At 39.7% G+C, this 20,926-nt stretch overlaps 1 protein-coding gene across 1 annotated transcript in view; it reads right to left on the reverse strand.

Moving 5' to 3' along the window:
- AASDH (aminoadipate-semialdehyde dehydrogenase) overlaps window positions 1-20,926 on the reverse strand; it is a 1,090,146-nt gene that overhangs the window by 664,979 nt on the left and 404,241 nt on the right. Inside the window, exon 6 of the mRNA XM_044062487.1 lies at window positions 8,129-8,364. Coding sequence (XP_043918422.1) covers window positions 8,129-8,364 — 236 coding nt within the window. The remainder of the gene's footprint in view (window positions 1-8,128; window positions 8,365-20,926) is intronic.

A 20,926-nucleotide genomic window follows, 5' to 3' on the forward strand; every position in this document is an offset into this window, starting at 1 on the left:
CTCTTCCTTCTTCCATCCATTCATTCCACCACTACTTCCTTTCCATTATATATATATATTTATTCCCCTATATTTCATTTCCGTGTATATACTCATTCCTCCATCTTCTGTCCACTACCCCAACTAAGTTCTTAAGTCCACATGCTATTTCAAATACTACTTCCATTATATATTTATACTCCATAAATGGGCTGCTTTCCATTATTATAATACCATCCGGCTTTCAAGATTTTACTAGTGTCTAAACTCCATTATTTCTTTTAGTCTAATAGAATATTTACAATTTAGGCTTATAGTTCTCACCACTGGGTCTCTTTCTGCTGTCCATTTCCATCTGTGTCCTTGGATCAAGTTTTCCACATTAGTGTGTACTCATACATGTGTACTTTTCTTACATGTGGACTCTCCGTGCCTGTATTCATCTCAAGTTTTATGTCTCATAAGACCTATGTCATTTCTGTCTGTTCCTGCCTGTGCTGTCTGTGTGTTCCTGTTGGTCCTCTATCCACTGCATCTGTGCCTCTTCCTGTCAGGTCTGTGCCCTCTTCAAGTTACGTTTTCCTGTGGGTCACTGCTGGGCCATTCTGTTGTCTTGGGGTCCGTGTCATGTTGGTGTGTGTCTTCCTCCTTTCTTTTCCATGGAGTGTCTTTGTGGTCATTTCCTGTCTTCTGCCTGGGGTGTGTGTCATCGGGCTCCTGTATTTCCATGTGTGTGTTCTATTCCATCTTGTTTCCTCTGTCCATGTGCCTCTACTATTTCAAGTGTTGCTGCTTAAGTCTCTGCTGTGGTTCATGGGGTTGGTACTGTGTCGTCTTTCAAGTATGGGGCGTCCAGTTCTCTGTGTTGTCCATATTTTTGTGTGTCTTCACTGTGTTCCTCCTGTGGTTTTGTGTGTGGCTGTGTGGTCTTGTGCCTCTCTGTGGGCTGCTGTGGTCGGGCTGAATGTGTGTCCTGTCTCTTCTCGTTCCTTGGGGTTATGCAGTCCTTGTCCGTGTGTGGTCTCATTTTATATCCTGGCATTTCTGTGTGTGTGTGTGTGTGTGTGTGTGTCCTGGGGTCCTGTCCTTCCTTTCCTCTGTGTATTCCTGTGGTTTCATTTCTCACTGTGTCAAGTTGGCCTCTGTTCGTTGATTGGTGTTGGTCTCGGAGTTGGTCCGTTCTCACTGTCTCTCTGTCTCTCTGTCTCTCTCTCTCTCCACACATGTCTGTCTCCTTCTCCGTCTCCTTGTGTCTCCATGTGTCTGGTCGTTTCCTCCGTGTTCATGCTGTGGTGTGGTCTTTGTGTCTGTGTCTGGTCGGGTCCTGTTCTGTTCTCTGTGTCATTGGAGTCCGGTGGTCCATCCGTTATTTGGTCTGGGGTTATGATCTCCTGTGGCTGTTCCTTTCCTGGCTCCTGTGTGGTCCATGTAGTTGGGAGTGTTCTTTCTGTGTCCTTCTGTCTCTGGTCCACTGGGTGTCTGTTCGTGTGTGGTCTCTCCTCTCTCTCTCTCTCTCTCTCTCACACATGTCTCTCTCTCTCTCACATGCTCACATGCTCTCTGTCTGCTGCTGTGTCTCATGCTGCTCATGTATATGTGTGTCTCAGCCACAGATGTGTATGTATATGTGGTGTGGTGGTGTGATCAGTCAGTGTCAGTCATATGTATGTATGTATGCACACACATATGTATGTATGTATGTATGTGTATGTATATGTGTGTCACATGTATGTATGTGGTGCTGTATGTGTGTATGTATGTATGGAAGCAAAGTGACCTGGATCGGTCTGAAAAAACTCACAGCAAAGCCGGGGTTCTGGATTTGATATTTTGTTCTCAGCTTTATTAGTTAGCTATAATGAACTTCTTGAAATCTACTGGTGCAGCATTCAATTTTACAATTTATAGGAACAATTATCAGAGCCATTGTGACTTGGAAGTGTGTCTTGAGGTCCTGGTAATCTCGTGATTAACTTGCCATTCCAAAAGACACTTTGTGTTTTAAGCTTCCATTGAGACCCTGGGATGTCAGCCCTAGGTTCATAGCCATCTGAGTTCTTGCCCTAAGACCCTATAAGACCCTATTCCATTTCCTCTTTTCATTCCATTGTCTGTCCCTTCATTCCTAAAATGCTCATCTTTCTATTCCTTCATTAAGGCTCCATTACTTTCTTTATTAATTTCCATTCTGCTGTCCGTCCATTCTGTCCGCATTCCATTTCCTTCCATTTCCGGCCAATATTTCTGTCCATATTCCTTATCCACTACTCCTTATTCGTTATTCCACCCATTCCTATTCTCTTCCTTCCTCCCTCCATTCCATTATTAAATTTCCATTTCTGTCCTTCTGTTCCATGTTTCTCCTTCTTCCTTTCCATTCTTTCATTCCATTCATTTCCATTCTGTTTCCTTCCTATCTCCATCCTTTCATTCCTTCATCCATCTATTTCAATGTCCATTCCATTCTTCATTATCCTCTTCCTTCATTTCCATTCCATTTCCTTCCATTCTCCTTCCTTCCACTATTATTTTCCATTATCTCCTCCTTATCCATTCCATCCATGTCCATTCCGTCCCTCTATGTTCATCCTTCCCATTAAGTCTACTATTATGGGGCTCTGTGTCTTTCCGTTATTTTCCTATCCTTTCCTTCCTCATCCTCCATCCATCCATTATCCTGTCTCCTTCAGTCTACTTTCATTCGTGTCCTTTCTCGTGTCCTCCTTTCATCCTCTGGTCCTTAATTCCTCCATTCTTGTCTCATTTATGTCATTCCATGTGCATACTCATTCCTTTCTATTTATTTTCGTTATCCCTCCTTCCTATCTATTCTTCGTGTCCTTCCTTCCTTCCGTTCTGTCCGTCCTGTGTGTTCCTTCCATTCCATTCTTCCTTCTGTCCTTTCCTGTCTCCTCCTCTCTCTCCTCTCTCATGCTCCTCCTCTCTCTCCTCTCCTCTTTTCCTCTCTCCTGTCTCCTCTCACCTCCTCTTTCCTCCTCCTCCTCTCCTCCTCCATGCCTCTCCTCTGTCTCTCCTCCTGCATGTCTGTCTCCTGTCTCTGTCTCTCCTCCTGTCTGCCTGCCTCCTGTCTCCTCCTCCTTGCCTCCTGTCTGTCTGTCTGCCTGTCTCTCCTGTCTGTCTGTCTGCCTGTCTGCTGTCTTTTCCTGTGCCTCCTTGTCTCTGTGTCTCCTCTTTTCCTGCCTGTCTTGTCTGTCTTGTCTGTCTGTCTGTCTTGTCTGTCTGTCTCTCTCTTTCTGTCTTGTCTCTTGTCTTGTCTGCCTCCTGTCTGTCTGTGCCTTGTCTTGTGCCTGTCTGTCTGTCTGTCTGTCTGTGTGTCTGCTGTCTCTCTGTCTTGTCTCTTGTCTCTGTCTCTGTCTGTCTGTGCCTCCTGTCTCTGTCTGTCTGTGTCTGTCTTGTCTGTCTGTCTCTGTGTCTTGTGTGCATGTGTGTGTGTGTGTGTGTGTGGATCTGATATGTGTGCATGTGCGTGCGGTGTGTGTGTGGTGTGTGTGTGTGGTTTGTGTGTGTTTGTGCGTGTTTGTGTGCCTGTGCGTGAATGTGTGTGCGTGTCTGTGTGTGCAGTAATGCAAGTGTGTGTGCGTGTGCGTGTGTGCATGCGTGTGTGTGTGTGTGTGTGTGTGTGTGTGTCTGTGCTTTGTGTGAGTGTGTGTCTGTGTGAGTGTGTGTCTCCCTCCCTCTCTCTCTCCTCCCTCCTCCTCTCTCTCTCTCCTCTCTCTCTCTCCTCCTCCTCCACTCCTCTCTCTCTCTCTCTCTCTCTCTCCTCCTCTCCTGTCTCTCCTCTTTCGTCTCTCCCCTCTCTTTCCTCTCTCTTCTCTCCCTCTCCTTCTCTCCTCCTCTCTCTCCTCTCTCCTCTCCTCTCTCTCCTCTATATATCTCTCTCCTCTCTCTACCTCTCTCTCTCCTCTCTCTCTCTCTCTCTCTCTCCTCCTCCTCTCTCTCCTCCTCCTCTCTTCCTCCTCTCCTCTCTTTCCTCTCTCCCCTCTCTCTCTCTATATCTCTCCTCTCCTCTCTTTCCTCTCTTTCCTCTCCTCTCTCTCCTCTCCTCTCCTCTTTCTCTATCTCTCTCTCTCTCTCCTCTTTCCTCCTTTCTCTTTCCTCTCCTCTCCTCCTCTCTCCTCCTCTCTCTCTCCTCTCCTCTCTCCTCTCTCCTCCCTCTCTCTCTCTCTCTTTCCTCTCTCTCCTCCTCTCCTTTCTCTATATCTCTCTCCTCTCTTTCTCTCTCTCTATATCTCCTCTCCTCTCTCTCTCCTCTCCTCTCTCCTCCTCTCTCCTCTCTCTCTCTCCTCTCCTCTCCTCTTCCTCTCCTCCTCTCTCCTCTCTCTCTCTCCTCTCCTCCTCTCCTCCTCTCTCCTCCTCTCTCCTTTCCTCCTCCTCTCCTCTCTTCTTTCTCTCTCTCCTCTTTCCTCCTCCTCTCCTCTCCTCTCTCCTCTCTATATACTCTCCTCTCCTCCTCCTCTATATCTCTCCTCTCTCTCTCCTCTCCTCACCTCTCTCTCTCCTCTGTCTCTCTCCTCTCTCATGTCTCCTCTCTCCTCCTCCACTCCTCTCTCCTCCTCCTCCTTGTCTTTTCCTTTCTTTCTTTGTGTCCTCCTGTCTGTCTGTCTGTCTGTGTCTCTGTCTCCTCCTCCTCCTCCTCTGTCCTCCTCTCCTTGTCTGTCCTTGTCTGTCTCTGTCTGTCTCTCCTCCTTGTCTTTTCCTCCTCCTTGTGCTGTCTGTCTGTCTGTCCTCTGTCTGTCTTTTCCTCCTTGTCTGTCTCTGTCTCCTTGTCTGCCTTGTCTTGTCTGTCTTGTCTTGTCTTTGTCCTCCTTGCCTGTCTTGTCTTGTGTGTGTGTGTGTGGCTGCTCCTTGTGTGTGTGTGTGTGGTGTGTGTGTCAGTGTGTGTGTGTGTGTCTTGATAAGATGTGGTTTTGTGTGTGTGTGTGTGTGTGTGTGTGTGTGTGTGTGTGTGTGTGTGTGTCTTTTTTGTGTGTGTGTGGATGTGTGTGTGTGTTTGTGTGTGTGGTAATGTGTGCGTGTGTGCCTGCATACCATATATATATATATATATATATATATATATATACTCCTCTCCCATATATATACTCTCTCCTCCTCTCTTTCTCTCTCCTTTCCTATATATATATCCCTCTTTTCTCTCTATATATCTCTCCTTCTCTTTCTCCATACTATATATATATATATACCATATACCTCTCTCTATATATACATACTCTTTCTCTTCCTCTCTCTCTCTTCCTCTTTCTCCCATATCTCTCTCACCATATATATACTATATATATATATATATATATATATATATATATATATATATATATATATATACTCTCTATCTCTCTATATACTCTCCTTTCTCTCTCTCTCCCTCTCCTCTCTCACTCTCTCTCTCTTTCTCTCTCTCTCTCTCCTCTCTCCACTCTCTCTTTCCATATATACATATATATATATATCTCCTCTCTCTCTCCTCACCACCTCTCTCTCCTCCTCTCTCCTCTCTCTCTCCTCTCACTCTCTCTCTCTCTCTCTCTCTCTCTCTCTCCTTTCTTTCTCTCTCTCTCTCTCCTGTCTTTCCTCTATATATCTATATATACATATATATATACACTCTTTTCTCTCTCTCTCTATATATATGTCTCTCCTCTCTCTCCTCTCCTCCTCTCTCTCTCTTTTCCTGCATATCTCTCTCTGTCTCCATATATGTCTCTATATACCATATATGTCTCCTGTCTATGTCTACATGCATATGTCTGTCTGTCTGTCTGCCTCCTGTCTGTGTCTGTGCGTCTCTGTCTTGTCTGTGTGTATCTGACTGTGTCTGTGTGTGTCTGACTCTGTCTTGTGTCTGTGCTGTGTCTGTGTGTCTGTCTTGTCTTGTGCCTCTGTCTTTGTGTCTGTGCTGTCTGTCTTGTCTGTGTCTCTGTCTGTCTCTCTGTCTCTTGTCTGTCTCTCTCTGTCTCTCTGTCTGTCTTGTCTCTGTCTGTCTGTGTGTATGCTGTGTCTTGTGTGTGTGTGTCTGTCACATGTGTGTTGTGTGTGTGTGTGTGTGTGCAGTATGTGTTGTGTGTGTGTCTGTCTGTGCGTATGTGGCTCGGTGTCAGTAGGCTTCCCATCAATTGATAACATCCCCCACCAGCTTCTCTAGAAGTTTATCCTCCAGCTCAACCATTGACTTGATTCTAACTAACTCTCCTTTCCTCTACCAAAACCTGACTGCCTTACCTGACTCTCTGAGTGACCATCTCCTCACATGCATCCTAAGGTACTCTACCCACTCACACAAGACACACCACTGCAGACATTGTAGTAAACTACCTAACTTTAATATCTCACATTCAACTCCATACTGTCTAACTTTGAATGGTCCATCCTTAGATCTCTCCCACGCGATGACGCAGTCAACAAATTGAAAAACATTTTCCTAAACACCCTTGCTCCCTCCAGGAAAATTATAATCAAATCAAATTATGCTCCCTGGCCTCTAAAAATACTAGATCCCTAACGCATAAAAGAGACAGCACCTGGAAAGACTGGCATAAAACAAAGGAACCTCCCCTATTACAAATATATAGAGAATTGCGTAATCTAGTCAAGAAACTAACTAATAAGGACAAAATGTCCTACTATAACTCTGCTCATCTAGACAACAAATCCAACTCCTGTAAATTCTGGGCTACCCACAACAATATCCTCTTTTCTGGGTGCCCTTCAAATCCTTCTCCTTACCCAAACAAATCACCACAAGAAACCGCTACTCTCCTTAACAAGCACTTTATCGAAACAGTCCAAAACCTCACTCACGCCAACAAAAAATACAACTACTCCACCAGCCCCACTTGAACCTCTTAAAAATCTCTTCTTCTTTCAACCTGTCTCCACCTCCTACATTAAATCACTTCTTTTGAAACTTAAACCCTGCTCCCCCTCCTCAGATAATCTCCCCCATCTTTCCTCAAACTTGCTGCTGACTCTGTAGCCTATCCTGTATTTATTCTTATCAACAGATCCATCCAGGAAGCTACAGTTCAATCAATTTGGAAATCTTTCTTCACTATCCCCCTCCATAAAGGTGATGATTCTACTGACCCATCTAACTACTGTCCTATTGCCATCCCATAACCCCTCTCCAAGATATATATATATATATATATATATATATATATATATATACATATATATATATATATATATATATATATATATATATATATATACTAACTCTGGGATCCCACTACAGTGGAGAAAATGGCATGTCGGGCAAGTGTCTACTTACCCATACACATTACCTTTGTATATACACACATATAATAATATGATACATATGCATGAATTATCTTTTTAAATATAAAATGCATATGTGTGAATAACAATATTCTCCATCAACCTAGGTCAATTTTGTGGACACATGTAACTGTCTGGTCACCTACTGCACAATTACTATAATAAAGAAAACATTCTTCCTAAACAATAAACATGATTTAAGAGTAGAAAAAAAACATAACTCTTAACCTACCACCTGGAGTTCCACTGCACTCACCCGCACCAGAGCAGATATTTCAGCAATAAACATGGAATTTCCAATCCCCTAGTCATACTGGCATTCCCCTAATCCACCAGTGTTAGCCCTTAAAAAAATAAAACGTAGTTTGCAAACTAAAAATGTATAATATGAAAGCAATTCCATGTGCATTAACATGTAAACTCCTTGCTAAAAACCTAATTTTCACCAGCATATATGTGCCTTTGTATATATTTACCATGACAAGCTTATATAACAAGCTGTGAATACAGTAATGCTCAAAAAACATCCAAGATATGCTCTCAATTTAAAATTTTGCTATAGCAATTGTACAGTAAAGGATGCCTAGACTTACTAATTTTAACAGCCACTATTTCTAGATTACATTCAATTGGCTATATATATATATATATATATATATATATATATATATAGAGAGAGAGAGAGAGAGAGAAAGAGAGAGAGAGATTTGGTACATCTCTTATTTGAACTCTATCAAAAGCATCAAAGCAACACTTTTGGTGTTTAAATAACTTGTAGGCATATAAATGGATACATTCAATTTCATATGTTTTACAAACATCAGTTGCATTTTCAATATGCTAAATTTCTGACCTCTGTTCAAAGCCTTCTGTAGGAATCTTGTTATAAGTAGCCCAACATGATACTTCTGTAACTCCATAAAGATTAAAAATCTGTGTTCTGTTTCTCTCTTCTCTCCAACTTTTCAGAGCGGTCATTGTTGGAAATGTTTCACCACCAATGGCCAATATACGCAATGAAGTATCAGCAGACAACACAGTTGTCTTCATTAGGTCAGTTCCAAAACGCCTAAGAAGTGTTGGTGTTGCCTAAACAGATAAAAAGAACATTAGATTTATTACAACTGACATAAAAAAGGCAAGTTAATGATTACTTTCTTTGATAGATATCTGTAAGCACTACCTGAAATTATTGACATTTATTTATATTACACATTCAAGCAAACAGTTTTGATTTTATTTTACTTACAGTTAGGTGAACTGAATCACAAGGGTTTATTTTCAGCCTGGACCTTGTTGCAAATAATTACCAAATCAACACCAATGAAAATAATTTTATTACACTTAGGCAAAGACATACGTTTACATGCATTAACAAAAACATCTACACAAATCTACAATACAATATGCAGCCATATATACTGGATGACTTTAAGAACAAAGCAAAGTGTTTTTCATGTCTTCATTCACTAGGAAATGGAGAAAATACAGAGCCTGTTGAGCACCTTCACACCACAGGCTGTTACAATACTGTTTTAATTGTGAGCATCCCACCTGGCTCAGAACTAATAAAAGTGTGACAAATGAAAAATATCCAGAAATAACCGGACATATTAGTACATTTACAGAAAAAAGTCTAGGCCTGACAAAAAAATCCATGCTCTTTGATTAAAGAGAAGAATGAACTACTTAAACATCTTTAATTTATTTATTTACTGTTTTATCCTGGTTAGTGGCAACAGACAGAGTTTCAGGAAAAGCCAGAGAAGACGCGTATACTAAGTGAAATTTGGCCAGGGCACCAAGGAAATTCCCCTACTCTTTCTGAGAGGAGATGCTCTACATGATGGTCATTGTGGATGTGACACCCCAACATCATGTGCAAAAATGGAAAAAAGGAGGTGATGTGCAGATGAAACAGGAGCATAAACTTCATGTTGTGGAGAACAATAAAACAATAACGGTGCTATATGATACATAAAAAGACAGAACTACAAAAAGAGTGAAGAAAAAAAAAAAACAAGGGATGTACAGAAGGAAAGAGTAACTACAGCATAGGTTCACAGGTACTTACTAGGCTACTGATCCATGAGGATCTTGGGTTCATAGGTTAGTATTATGCTAACTGCTCTCAAGGGCCATTTTAAGCCTAGCCAATTATCCAATGTGATAATCAAACTTTGCACCTTGTGTCTGTAAGGTAAAAATCTTACCCATTACGCCAATCCCCAAAACTTTTAAAAGCCTAGTCATACAAATTCTGGGCCATGAACATACTGTAGGGGGTATTATACTCAATGATCAGCCTGATGAGTGTAGAATACAATGGAATTATCACATCCCTGGCAATGGACCCCATACCCTTTGTAATAAGTTGTGCAAAAAAGTACTTGCTTATAATAGGGGATATGTGCTAACTGAAGGACAGTTCATTTTCTACATAGGTTTCCAGTTCCCTAACTACTGGGTCGATTTTCAGGGGGGGTAGTTACAATAAACTTTTTGCTTACCAAAGGATACTATTATACATTTCTTACCATTTAGTTTTAGTGAATGGTTTTGACACCAGCTACAAGTTTGGGAAAGGCCCTCTGGGAGAACTTTGGTGTCCCCCGAGGAATTTACTATAGCACTAGGTTTACAGTCAAACATTAATAGCATCATGAATGACTGATGTTGATCAGTGATGCTGAGGTGCTATGAAAAGACATGTCATGTAACATGTTTATTAGAGATTAGGTTTCTTACAAAACATAGATGTAATATGCATGTTAAGCAGATTACAAAGTTTGTCTACTGCTGAGTTAATGAGAAATAAAGAAATAAGTATAGCACAGTTACACCAGCAGTAGGGCCAAGAGATGTGTTGTAAAAAAATGCAATGGGATTGAAACTAGTATATGAGTATATAGATTCTGTGGAAAGAAAACAGTTGTTTAAAGAGACCAAAATTCTGTATCTATAAATAAGAATATAACAGTAGTAGGTGATTTCAATTATAATTTAAGGAAAAGTGAATTTAAAATAGGACAACATATTAAAAGTAAATGATGATGTGTGATCCAGAAAGCAAAAACAGAGAATTTGTGTATAAAAACGGCATACAATAGATGCAACTGATTATTTTGCGCATTCAGAAGGATTAAGGAAAGTTAAAAGGGGAAAGCCATAAAAAGTTTTCTTTTATAATGCAGCTATAAGAACTGTCTTTTTTGATGTTCAGAAATGTTTTCTCTCTACTAAATGCCAACCCTCGTTTCTGCAGCTGTATCCGTGTTTTATTTTCTTTGAGTATTTACTCCCTATTTGTTATAATTATGATGTTATCAGTATAGCGACTGCTGGTATTCCCATTCCTGCTATTTCCCACTGACTTTCTCCCACTTTTTCTGTTATTCAGAACTGTTACAGTCATTATTAAACTAAATGTAACATCACTCGTGGTAATTTTGTCTGACTCCCTTTCTATTTTACTTTTCCTTCGAATCCATCCATTAATGACTGGAAGTACTCATGACACATTATATACACTGACTGACATCATTCTATAGCTTTTTTTCTCAATACCATAATACTCCATTATGCTCTATAGCTTGTTCATGATTCACACTGTCAAAATGTTATTTTCATTGTCAAGCAACATAAAGAATGAGAAAAGGATGGAAATTATAGGAATTTGTTACTTTTGCACATATATCAATGTCTCATTTACATTTCTTCCTCCATACACCAAACATACCTTGCTCTAATATTTCTGTAAACACCTTCCCTAGTCTTAATTCAGCCATGTCCACCATCACTTTATAATATGTACTGCATAAGACAGTTGGCCTCCTTTTGTTTTTAAATCTTTCTTTTGATTTTTTCCATGTAAATTTTATTACTGTATTTACTAACTTTTCCACATGAATCCATTTCAAAACCATTCATTCAGTACCTTTACAAAACACCGTTTTACTTCTTTTAGGTTAACAGGCAAGTACTAAGGGTCATTTTAAGCCTAGCCCATTTCTCTTTTGGTTAGTGTTTAGCCTTACCTATCCCATGGTTGATAATTATATATTAAGCTTAATGGAAATAACTGGGATCCTACCATTGATAATTTGATGGAACCCATGCATGGCATAAAGCATTTAGGAGCTGCCTCTATACATGAGTAGTAGTACAGGAGGCAGTCCTGGGGTAAACGTTCTGTTTTCCCGTCCACTGATCAAAGTCTTTAATAGGGACAGGGATGGGCTTTGTTTTACACAAATGTCAAGTCTGCTACACTGCAGCAGCATCCTCTCCAGGATATACCTGTCCCTCCAAACTGATTGGGTGATGTTGCAGAAGAGGCTGAGATCCCTAGACTGAGTATTTTTGATGACATTTGACTTGCTAATGTGTAGTAAAATCCATCAGTACTGAGTCAGAGGATGCCTGTATGCCAGACACAGATCACCTCTTAGCAATCTGCAGAATGAAGAGTATAGTGACAGGGCTTTGAATCAGTCCATATATGGGACATTGTTTAGGCCTTGCATCCTTTTGGTAAATTATCTCTTTGGGCATTCCAGTTGTTGCATATGCCTGCTGAACTCTTAGGAATGTCTTGTCAATGTGGTAGTTCCCTGGGGTAGATGACTTTCCAAAGGATACAGTAATGCATTTTTTGGTATTTAGTTTCAGTCTATAATTTTAGCACCAGTTATTTACTGGGACAAACATTCCTGCTGAATTGCTAAGTCCTTTGTGGATTCAATGACTGCTCTTACTTTGCAGTCATATGCAACCTTAGTCAGCCACAGCCCTTTGGTATTGGGTTTTACTTCAGAAACGTGGATGCCAAACAAGAGAGGTCTCAGGACAGAAGAGTCAGGGAATCCACTTGTGACTGGTCTCTTTTTGGAACCAACCTCTCATGTTTTGATTTCCTGTGTCTTACCTGTGAGCCAGTTGACAATCCAGAGGGTAACACAGGGGTTTATTCCCAGTTTACTGCTCCATACTTTTTCAAAAAAATCAAAAACTTTATCATCCATACCTGGTGCACTTTACCTATTATATTTTCAGTGCTTTACCTATTTATTCTAATGATATGCTTCTTTTCAATTCTGCTCTTCATCTGATTTTTACATTCAACTCATATTCTTAATCTTTATTTCTTTTTATATATTTGCTCCACATATTTATCACATTTAATCTTTTTTGCATTCTACCACGTCATTCATATTTCATCTTTTAACCTCATCATTACTGTACTGCTCCATCTTTCATTTTATTTATTTTTAACTTAATATGGGACTATTTTATTTATTTTCTTTGCCAGAAATTACTGCATCTACATTAAAGCATTTTCCCCATCTACTTCTTTTAAATAGTTCCACCTCCCCTCTCAGTCTCAAATAATCATATTATTTCACTGAACTCCTGTAACTCTTCTTTATTACCCTTATGCATTTTCTCCTCTATATTTAGACATTTTCAATTATATTTAAATTTTACTTTCTTTTAATACTACCCACCCTTCTGTCCTTTACTGTAAAACTCACATGTCTACAGAAGCTCTTTTCACACCCACTTTAAAGTTTCCTTCATAATGTCTCTTCTGGAAGATTCTCCATTTAAACTTTTTATTCCTTTCCCAATCTGAATAGTTGGTCAAAAGTGTCCTTTTCTCTAAGTAGTGGAGATATATGCACTAGGGAGAAGGGAAGAGAAGTCAGACAAACCAACAACCATGAGGTTATATCCCTGAAGAGTCTTTAGCCAAAACAAATAAAGATTTAAACACATTCAATTTTGCCTGAGTTGAAAGCTCTTAGTGCTAAATCAAATGGTCACCATCAGTTTTACTTAGGTTCATAGGATGATACTAGTCTACAGGCCCGGAGGCTCTTATTAGCCTAGCCAAGAATTTTGCCTGTGTTTCTTCAAAGTCAGCACCTGTTTCCCCTGTCCAGCAGGGACACTGATGGGATCCCAGGGGTGCATTTTTTGTTTTCCATCCAGTCATCCAGGTTCCTCTTAAAGAAGGCTAGAGAGGTACTCTGCTTGACATGGACAGTGAGTCTATTCCACAGATGGGGGGGGGGGTCTTTGGGACACAAATCTATCCTGCCAACAAATACTATTAATGTCACAGACCAGGTTAAGGCCTTGCATGCGGGTTGAGGGAGTGGAGTTTGACTTACGGATATGCAGCAACTCCATCAAGGCTGGGTCTGAGATGTCCTTGTATGCCAGACACAGGTCACCTCTGAGCAGTCTGTAAAAGACTGTGTAGAGTGATAGGGCTTTTAGCCTGTCTATATAGGACAGGTGTTTGAGATCCTGGATTTTCCTGGTCAGGAACCTCTGTGGTCTCTCCAGCTGCTGCATGGACTTGGCATGGTACATGCCGAAGGGGGGCATTGTACTCGATAATGGGTCTGATAAGTGAGGAGTACATGGATGTTATGACCGCCTTGTTCCTGGATGAAATACCCTTATTTATGAGGTGGGCCATGTAAAAACCCTTCCGTACAACAGAGGCAACATGGTGGTCAAAAGTCAGGTTGCTATCAACCTGGGTGCCCAAATCCCTCACAACTGATTGTGTGCTTAGTACATTATTATTAATGTGATAATTAGTGAAGGTGCCATTTTCCCAAAGGGGATAATGATGAATTCATTGGCATTCAGTTTCAGGTCATGCTTCTGGCACCAGTCAATAGTTTGGGTAAGGCCCTCCTCACATCACTAGGGGAATTTAAGACCGTCTGCCAGCAGGTTGGCAGTATCTATGGTGTTTGTGTATGTGGCACTGTTGACCACCAGTTCAGAGCAGATTTGGGTATTACCTTTGAGATTGCAGACATATATGAAGAAGGCCTTGTGACTGTCCTTAGTGGATGTGGCCAATTTGGACTTGAAGTTAGCCTTAGAGGATTTCACCAGTGACCTTATCTGCTTGTTCGACAAAGGAGAGACTGCTTCCAACTTGGCACCTGCTCCTTTTTGGTCCTGGACAGCAATTTATTTCCTTTTATTATACAGTCTGTTTATTGCTGCTGTCCACCAGACAGGTTTACTCTTCCTTGAGGAAAATGATTTGGTCCTGTCAGGTATTGCTGAGTTCATACAGCTATGCAGGTACTCATAGAATATTTTGGTGTAGGCGTGGACATTAGTGCTAGTTCCGCTTGAAGGGACAGTGGCTGTGAAGCTGCTTATACCTGCTCTGAGGAGACTGTAGTCAGCTTTGGAAAAGTTTTTTGTTTGACCCTGACCGGGGGGGGGGGGGGGTTCAGGGGGGAGATGGTGACTTCAAAAGTGATCACTTTATGGTCAGATCTTACTGTACAGTGATGGATTCAAGTAAGTCCAGATAGGTGGAGTGGGTGTCCTGAGTCATGGTTGGGGGTCTCTAGGTAGCTATGATTTGAATAGGTGTTTTGTCAACAGTTAACTGCACGTGGAGTGTCTCCTGTGCGTCATACTGTTTGACCAGCCTGGAGGTGTGTATGTCTTTGATAAATATTGAAACTCCACTCCCATTTATGAACTTGTCAAAAAGTTATGGATTTTTCTTATTTGTATGTTTCTTAAACTTTGGGCATTGTAGACTCTAGGCATTTCATGACAGAAAAAGAAAAGCGAATGTTAAGAACTTCACATAACTTTGAAATTAATTAGTGGATCAAGTTAAATTTTAGTTATTTATATCAGTATGTTTTTTTTTAAATTTTAAAAACTAAAAATAGAGGCAATGTCCTTAATGAGACTTCCCTATACAGAACAGACCATGGATCTTTCGAAGGAGGCCTCAGAGTCATAGCCAGAGACAGACAGACACACACACATACACACACACAACTCGGAGAAGGTTCCCAACTGCAAAGGACCTGGGTAAGACAGACAAAAAACACCCAATCAGATGTCTCACAATGGGTCCCTCAGAACAGTCATCGGTCCTTTACCAGACAAACTGAGGTGTCTTGCTAGGATACAGGCATATGGGCACTAGCATCTCCTTTATATGGGTGGGATGTATAATGTGATGGGCATTCCAGTTACGTGAGTGTCTTAAGGCACACCTATACGTGACTGGTGGCCAGCGTACATATTGCAACACCATCAATCTATTAAATATACAAGGTTCCCTCAACAACAGCTTTGCTGCCGAGTTTTGCACCCTTAGCAGTGTATGCTGGCTACCTACTACTCCTCTAGCCTAGTAGTTAGGGAGGTGGGCTTAGTGTGTAGATAGGTCACCATCTGTAAGTCCATGGCGAAGGGCATAGTAAAATTTCAAGTAAGAAGACTTCCAACAAACAAACTACTGACCTTGTCCTTGGTTAAATCCTTACGATGACAGCAAAACAACTTGATGAAGCCTGAGACCTGATCCTTCAGTGTTAGCTTACTGTTTAGTCCAGTAACTTCCCAACATTTTAAATACGAGATACAAATTTAAAAAAAAAAAAATTCACCCATAAGAGGACAGAGAGCAAGGTGAGATGAATGGTAGATTGCAACAGCTTCACCTTATTCCTAACAGGGTTGAGCTAACATAGGTTATGAACTATCCACAGAAGGGTAGAATCCGAACAGCATTCACAAGTAGTAAACCTGGTTAGGACCTGAAGTAAAGAGGAGGTAAACTGGAATTTTATCAGTATAAAATTGCTAATGGATACATCTCCTTTCTGTGAATTCCTACACGTCATCACATACACAGTTAACAAACGAGGGACCAAGATCTAGCCTTGAGGCACCCAACACTCCATGGGCAAAAGACTTAAGGAATTCATTTTGGATACAACCTGTCAGAAGTAACCCAAATGTTAGGAGGAAAACAACTTGGGAATGGTGTCAGTCAGACCACCATAAGATTCATGCGCATAATGAGGACCCCATGATCTACAGTGTCTAATGCTGCTGAAAGAGAAAGAAAGGGTAAAAATCGAATATAGCCAGTGAACCTTCATTTTCAAGAGGTCCTTAACCACTTGAAGGAGGACAGTTGCTTAAGCCAGACTGACATATATCAAAGAGGTCATGAGATAAAAGATGTGCACACATCTTTGCATGTGCTACCTCCTTAACAATCATACCTATAAAATGAAGGCTAGAAACTGGAGTAGTGGAGTCATCATTGCCATTTTTAATAAAGATACAAATAAATAGTTCTCACCAATGATGGGACAATATGGAAAATGACTGGACCCAGTGATCTGAGAACTACTCCTGATCAAAGACAAACTCCTCCACCTCAGGTTCAGTGGTCAAAGCTAGTCTTGGATCAAAAGCAATTTGTTTTGTCATACAAAGTAAGTTGAATAGCACCACCATCATTCAAACCCAGGATCTCAGAGGAGTCATTCATAAAAATGCTGTCATTTAGCATCTCAGCACTTTAATCTATAGACTGAAGGATGCTGCACTTCCCACAATGTTGCCGCAATCTGTTTATTAATTTATTCTTTACCAATTGGATTTTAATAGGCAAATAATGACAGGATACATTCTGACACTGCAGAACTCAACAAATAACTCAACAGCTGTCATTTCCACCTCAGGCCATTTAGGACAAAGGTTGTTCACTCAGGCATGAACTTCTGTAATGCTGTTCATCACAGACATGACAGCATCATATCGAACTCTGCTACAACAAATGATCACCAGTCGGTCAAATGTATGGGCATATGCCAAAACCTAGAGCTAAATTTCCATAATTATATGGCCATTTGTGTGTCCAAAATAATGTCAAACATGACTTTTTATTAAAACACATACGCTATTTAACATGAACTCTCTGCTGGCCAACAGCAAAAGGTGTGCTTCACCTATCCTTATATATTATGGCTAATGGAACGTGCTAAAATACCTAGAAGTTAATCTGTTTGTTTATTTATTTATTTATTTTTGTTAGCTGGCTGGGTCAACTGGTATCAGATTCTCTCTTCGGCTGCAACCAGGGCACAAAGGCAAACAATAAAACAAACATACAATGATCAACAGAGCAAGGTAACACAAAGTGAATATCTTTCAACTGACAAATGTAAGGAAGCAGAGTAAAAAAAAATGGAAAATAGTAATTAGATGCACAACTGGAGCTATATACAGACAATAAGTATAAACAAAAGGATCTTCAATCATAGATTCGAAAGATGAGGAAAGTTGACATTAGTCATTGGTTAGAAGCATGCGCCCACACTTGTTGTGTAAGCTACACAATAAAACTTTACCAGTATCTCTAAACAGCTAGTAATCCTGTACTTTTTTTTTTTGAAAAGCTTAACATCTACAATAGCTGTGATTCACACATATTCCAAAGCCCTGGAGTCTCATGACCACTCTTGCCTTGCCAGTAACCTCCCACCTGCAGGCAGCACCTCCTTTCCTTCAGGAGGGCCACACTGCTCAATCCTGGAGTAAATTTGTGGATACTCATCCAATCATCGAGATTATGTTTAAAGGAATAAAGGGAGTTGCACTGATTAACATGCAGGGTAAGATCACTCCAGAGGTTTGGAAGGAGCTAAGTTATAAACACAATTTTCCAACAAATTCCATTTTTCTCTTAGTGAAGATACAGATACCCTGGTTCTAGTATTGCTGGAGATGCTGGATTTGCAGAGAAACAGGAAGTCCTGCAAAATTAAGTTTCTAATGGTGTTGTAATCAAGACACAGATCTTCCCTCAGAGGTCTATAAGACACTAAATAAAGGGATAGAGCTTCTATCCTTCCTAGCTATCTCAGGGACTTTAGGCCAATGATCAATTTGGTTAACAATGTTAGTTAATTTCTAATTGTTTCATGTGTTTATAGTGACACATCCAAAACAGGACAATGTACTCTATAACTGGCCTGATCAAAGCTAACATAAGCAATCATCCAATCATATATCTCATTCAAGTTTATAACTCCTTTTTGCACACTTCCAATTCACATCCATAGCTTCCTATGGCATCCAGAACTTTTTTGGGGGTTATGGCTCCTTTTACTAAGTGACTTACCAGCTAATAATAGACAATATTAGAAAGTGCAAGGAGTTGTTAAGAAAATGATACTAAGACTGTTAAATTAGGATCTACTGCAGTACAGAAATTAATCAATGTTCATCACTTATTATTCATATTTTCATAAATAAGAGCCCTATATGTTATCGAGGGGTATGGTGTGATATCCCCTAATGGAGACAGAAAAATTCTTTGTCAGTGTCCTTTTATATTGCACTACACCAGATATATAGCTAGTCATTAGTAATTACGAAAATAAACAGTATTCCCATATGTACTTAACGCTTCTAAAAACAAGCGACTTACAAAATGTTGCATGGTATCAGGTAAAAGTTTAGATGATGACAAAGAAAACTGTCTTTCAAATCTGCACTGTAAGTTGCACATCTGGAGAAATATTCAGTGTTATGTAATTTGCTAATTATACAATTAAGCATATATTTACATATTTCTGTAAATATCTCAATAAACATTAACTCGTAGAGGAATTTCTTGTTGTCAAGTGGAAACGTACATCTAGTTAACAAAAATATTTTAACAACATCTGTCTAGGCTATACAGTTTCCAAGACATGAAAAACTGTTTGTGAAAGTTTAGCAAAAAATATAACTTTGGGTTTGTGTGCATTATAAAATATTATAGTATTTATGGAAAGACTATGAATGCACTATCACTGCAAAGAATACTTCTTATGGATAACATTGCAGTTTGTGAAGTTTTAATAACCGTTATTGTTCACAAAATATTTACTTTTGTTTATCTTATTCTTTTTAAGTTTATTTTTCAGAAAATGCTCTAGAATGCAAGATTAAGTAGCTGCTAGAAATGTGACATTCCATACCACTTAGGTGTTAATGATGCAAATAAAAACAAACGATACTGACATATTTTCTGTTGCAAACATTACACATCACATAACCTATCCAGTCATTGTCAGTCAAATATTACATAGCCCATTTACCTCATGCCTTCCCTTAAACCTCATTCGTACTCCAAAACATTACTGTATATACTGTTCCCACAATTCCCACTTCTTTCTAAGTAATTTGTTCATTTTGTTCATACCTCTTTCTAAAAATCTTACTTCCAGTTCTTTTATCTCTCTTACTATAGTCATTACTTCTAGTACAGCAAAAACAACCACAGAGGTTCCAAACACAGCAAATGTGATCTTTGCTTTGTTTTGTTGATTCTTTTATTCTAAAAAGTACAAACAGGTAAGCGATTTCACGGATAACAAACTCCGCTTCATCAGACGATCTTAAACACAATGTAACAGATGACTATTTAAATGTTACAACATCCAATCAAGTACAAGTCTTAAAGGAAGGGAAAGGTCAGTACATGTAAATTACATGCTGTAGTGCAAAATAGACTTGCTTTGTGCAGGCAACTGAAAGCAGCTCACATCCATAATGTTAAATACTATCAAACTATTGCAGCCTTAAACACACAACACATATACATACATAAAAACAGATTAATATACAAATAAATAGCAGCATTTATTAAAGCAGCAACTAATAATAAAATGTCTAAAACATCCTGCTGATTCCTTGCCATATCAGCATGGACAATAATGAAAAAACAAGACAGTCAATCTGAAAGTCTAAAGACAGAAATGGTTGAACTAGTATGGCTATTATATGGTACTAATAAAAACTGCCTGATACTAAGTGTATGGTTAACAAAAATGAGGATAGGATGGTGTGTAAACTGTGTGACATGCATATACTACCAAAAGCATGATTGAGAGATATAAATATAGTCATAGAACATCATGATAAACAATTGATGTTAACATATTAACAGCAGGGCTAACGATGTTTCAGAGCTCTTGCTTTAAGGAAAGGTTTTATTGATACCTTGCTGTTCAAACCCGAGGGGGGGGTTGTCAGCTTGTAGCTGAATAATCCATTTCTGTTCTATGGATTCAGTCTTGTTTGATAGATCACCACCTAGAATATTAGCATGCACTAACTCTAAAGCAAAGAACTTTAACTTATGACTGGGGCCTGTCTCATTAACATGCATAGCTAAAGCACTGGATACTTTCACATTTCTAATGTTTCTCAGATGTTCAAGGATCCTGTCCTTGAAAGCCCTGTTTGTCTTACCTACATAGTAGGAAAAACAAGTGATGCAGAAACAGAATTACACCAAATTCTTGGTCTGACAATCAGCATAGAAACTAGTGTCAATATTAAAACCAAATAGGGGGTGAAGGAAATGACCCCCAGTGTGTATGCATATACAAGCCATACACCTTCTACAGGTGTAGGTAACCCTTTCTGTCAGATTGGGCATAGCTGGGAGGATTCAATGATCTATAACAAAGTTGATTTTTGAGAGATTTGTTGTTCCTAAATGTAAAATCAGGCTTATTTCCAATCACTCCTTGTAGTTCAGGTATATTTAGAAGAATATCACATTAACAGCCATATTGTCAGACCAAAGCAAGAGCTCTGAAACGTCGTTAGCCCTGCTGTTAATATGATAACATCAATTGTTTATCATGATGTTCTATGACTATATTTATCTCTCTCAATCATGCTTTTGGTAGCATATGCATGTGTCACAGTTTACACACCATCCTATCCTCATTTTTGTTAACCATACACTTAGTATCAGGCAGTTTTTATTAGTACCATATACTAGCCA

This window comes from Protopterus annectens, chromosome 2.part1, assembly GCF_019279795.1.
Source record: "Protopterus annectens isolate FY-2018-M chromosome 2.part1, PAN1.0, whole genome shotgun sequence".
In the NCBI taxonomy this organism is placed as follows: Eukaryota; Metazoa; Chordata; order Ceratodontiformes; family Protopteridae; genus Protopterus; species Protopterus annectens.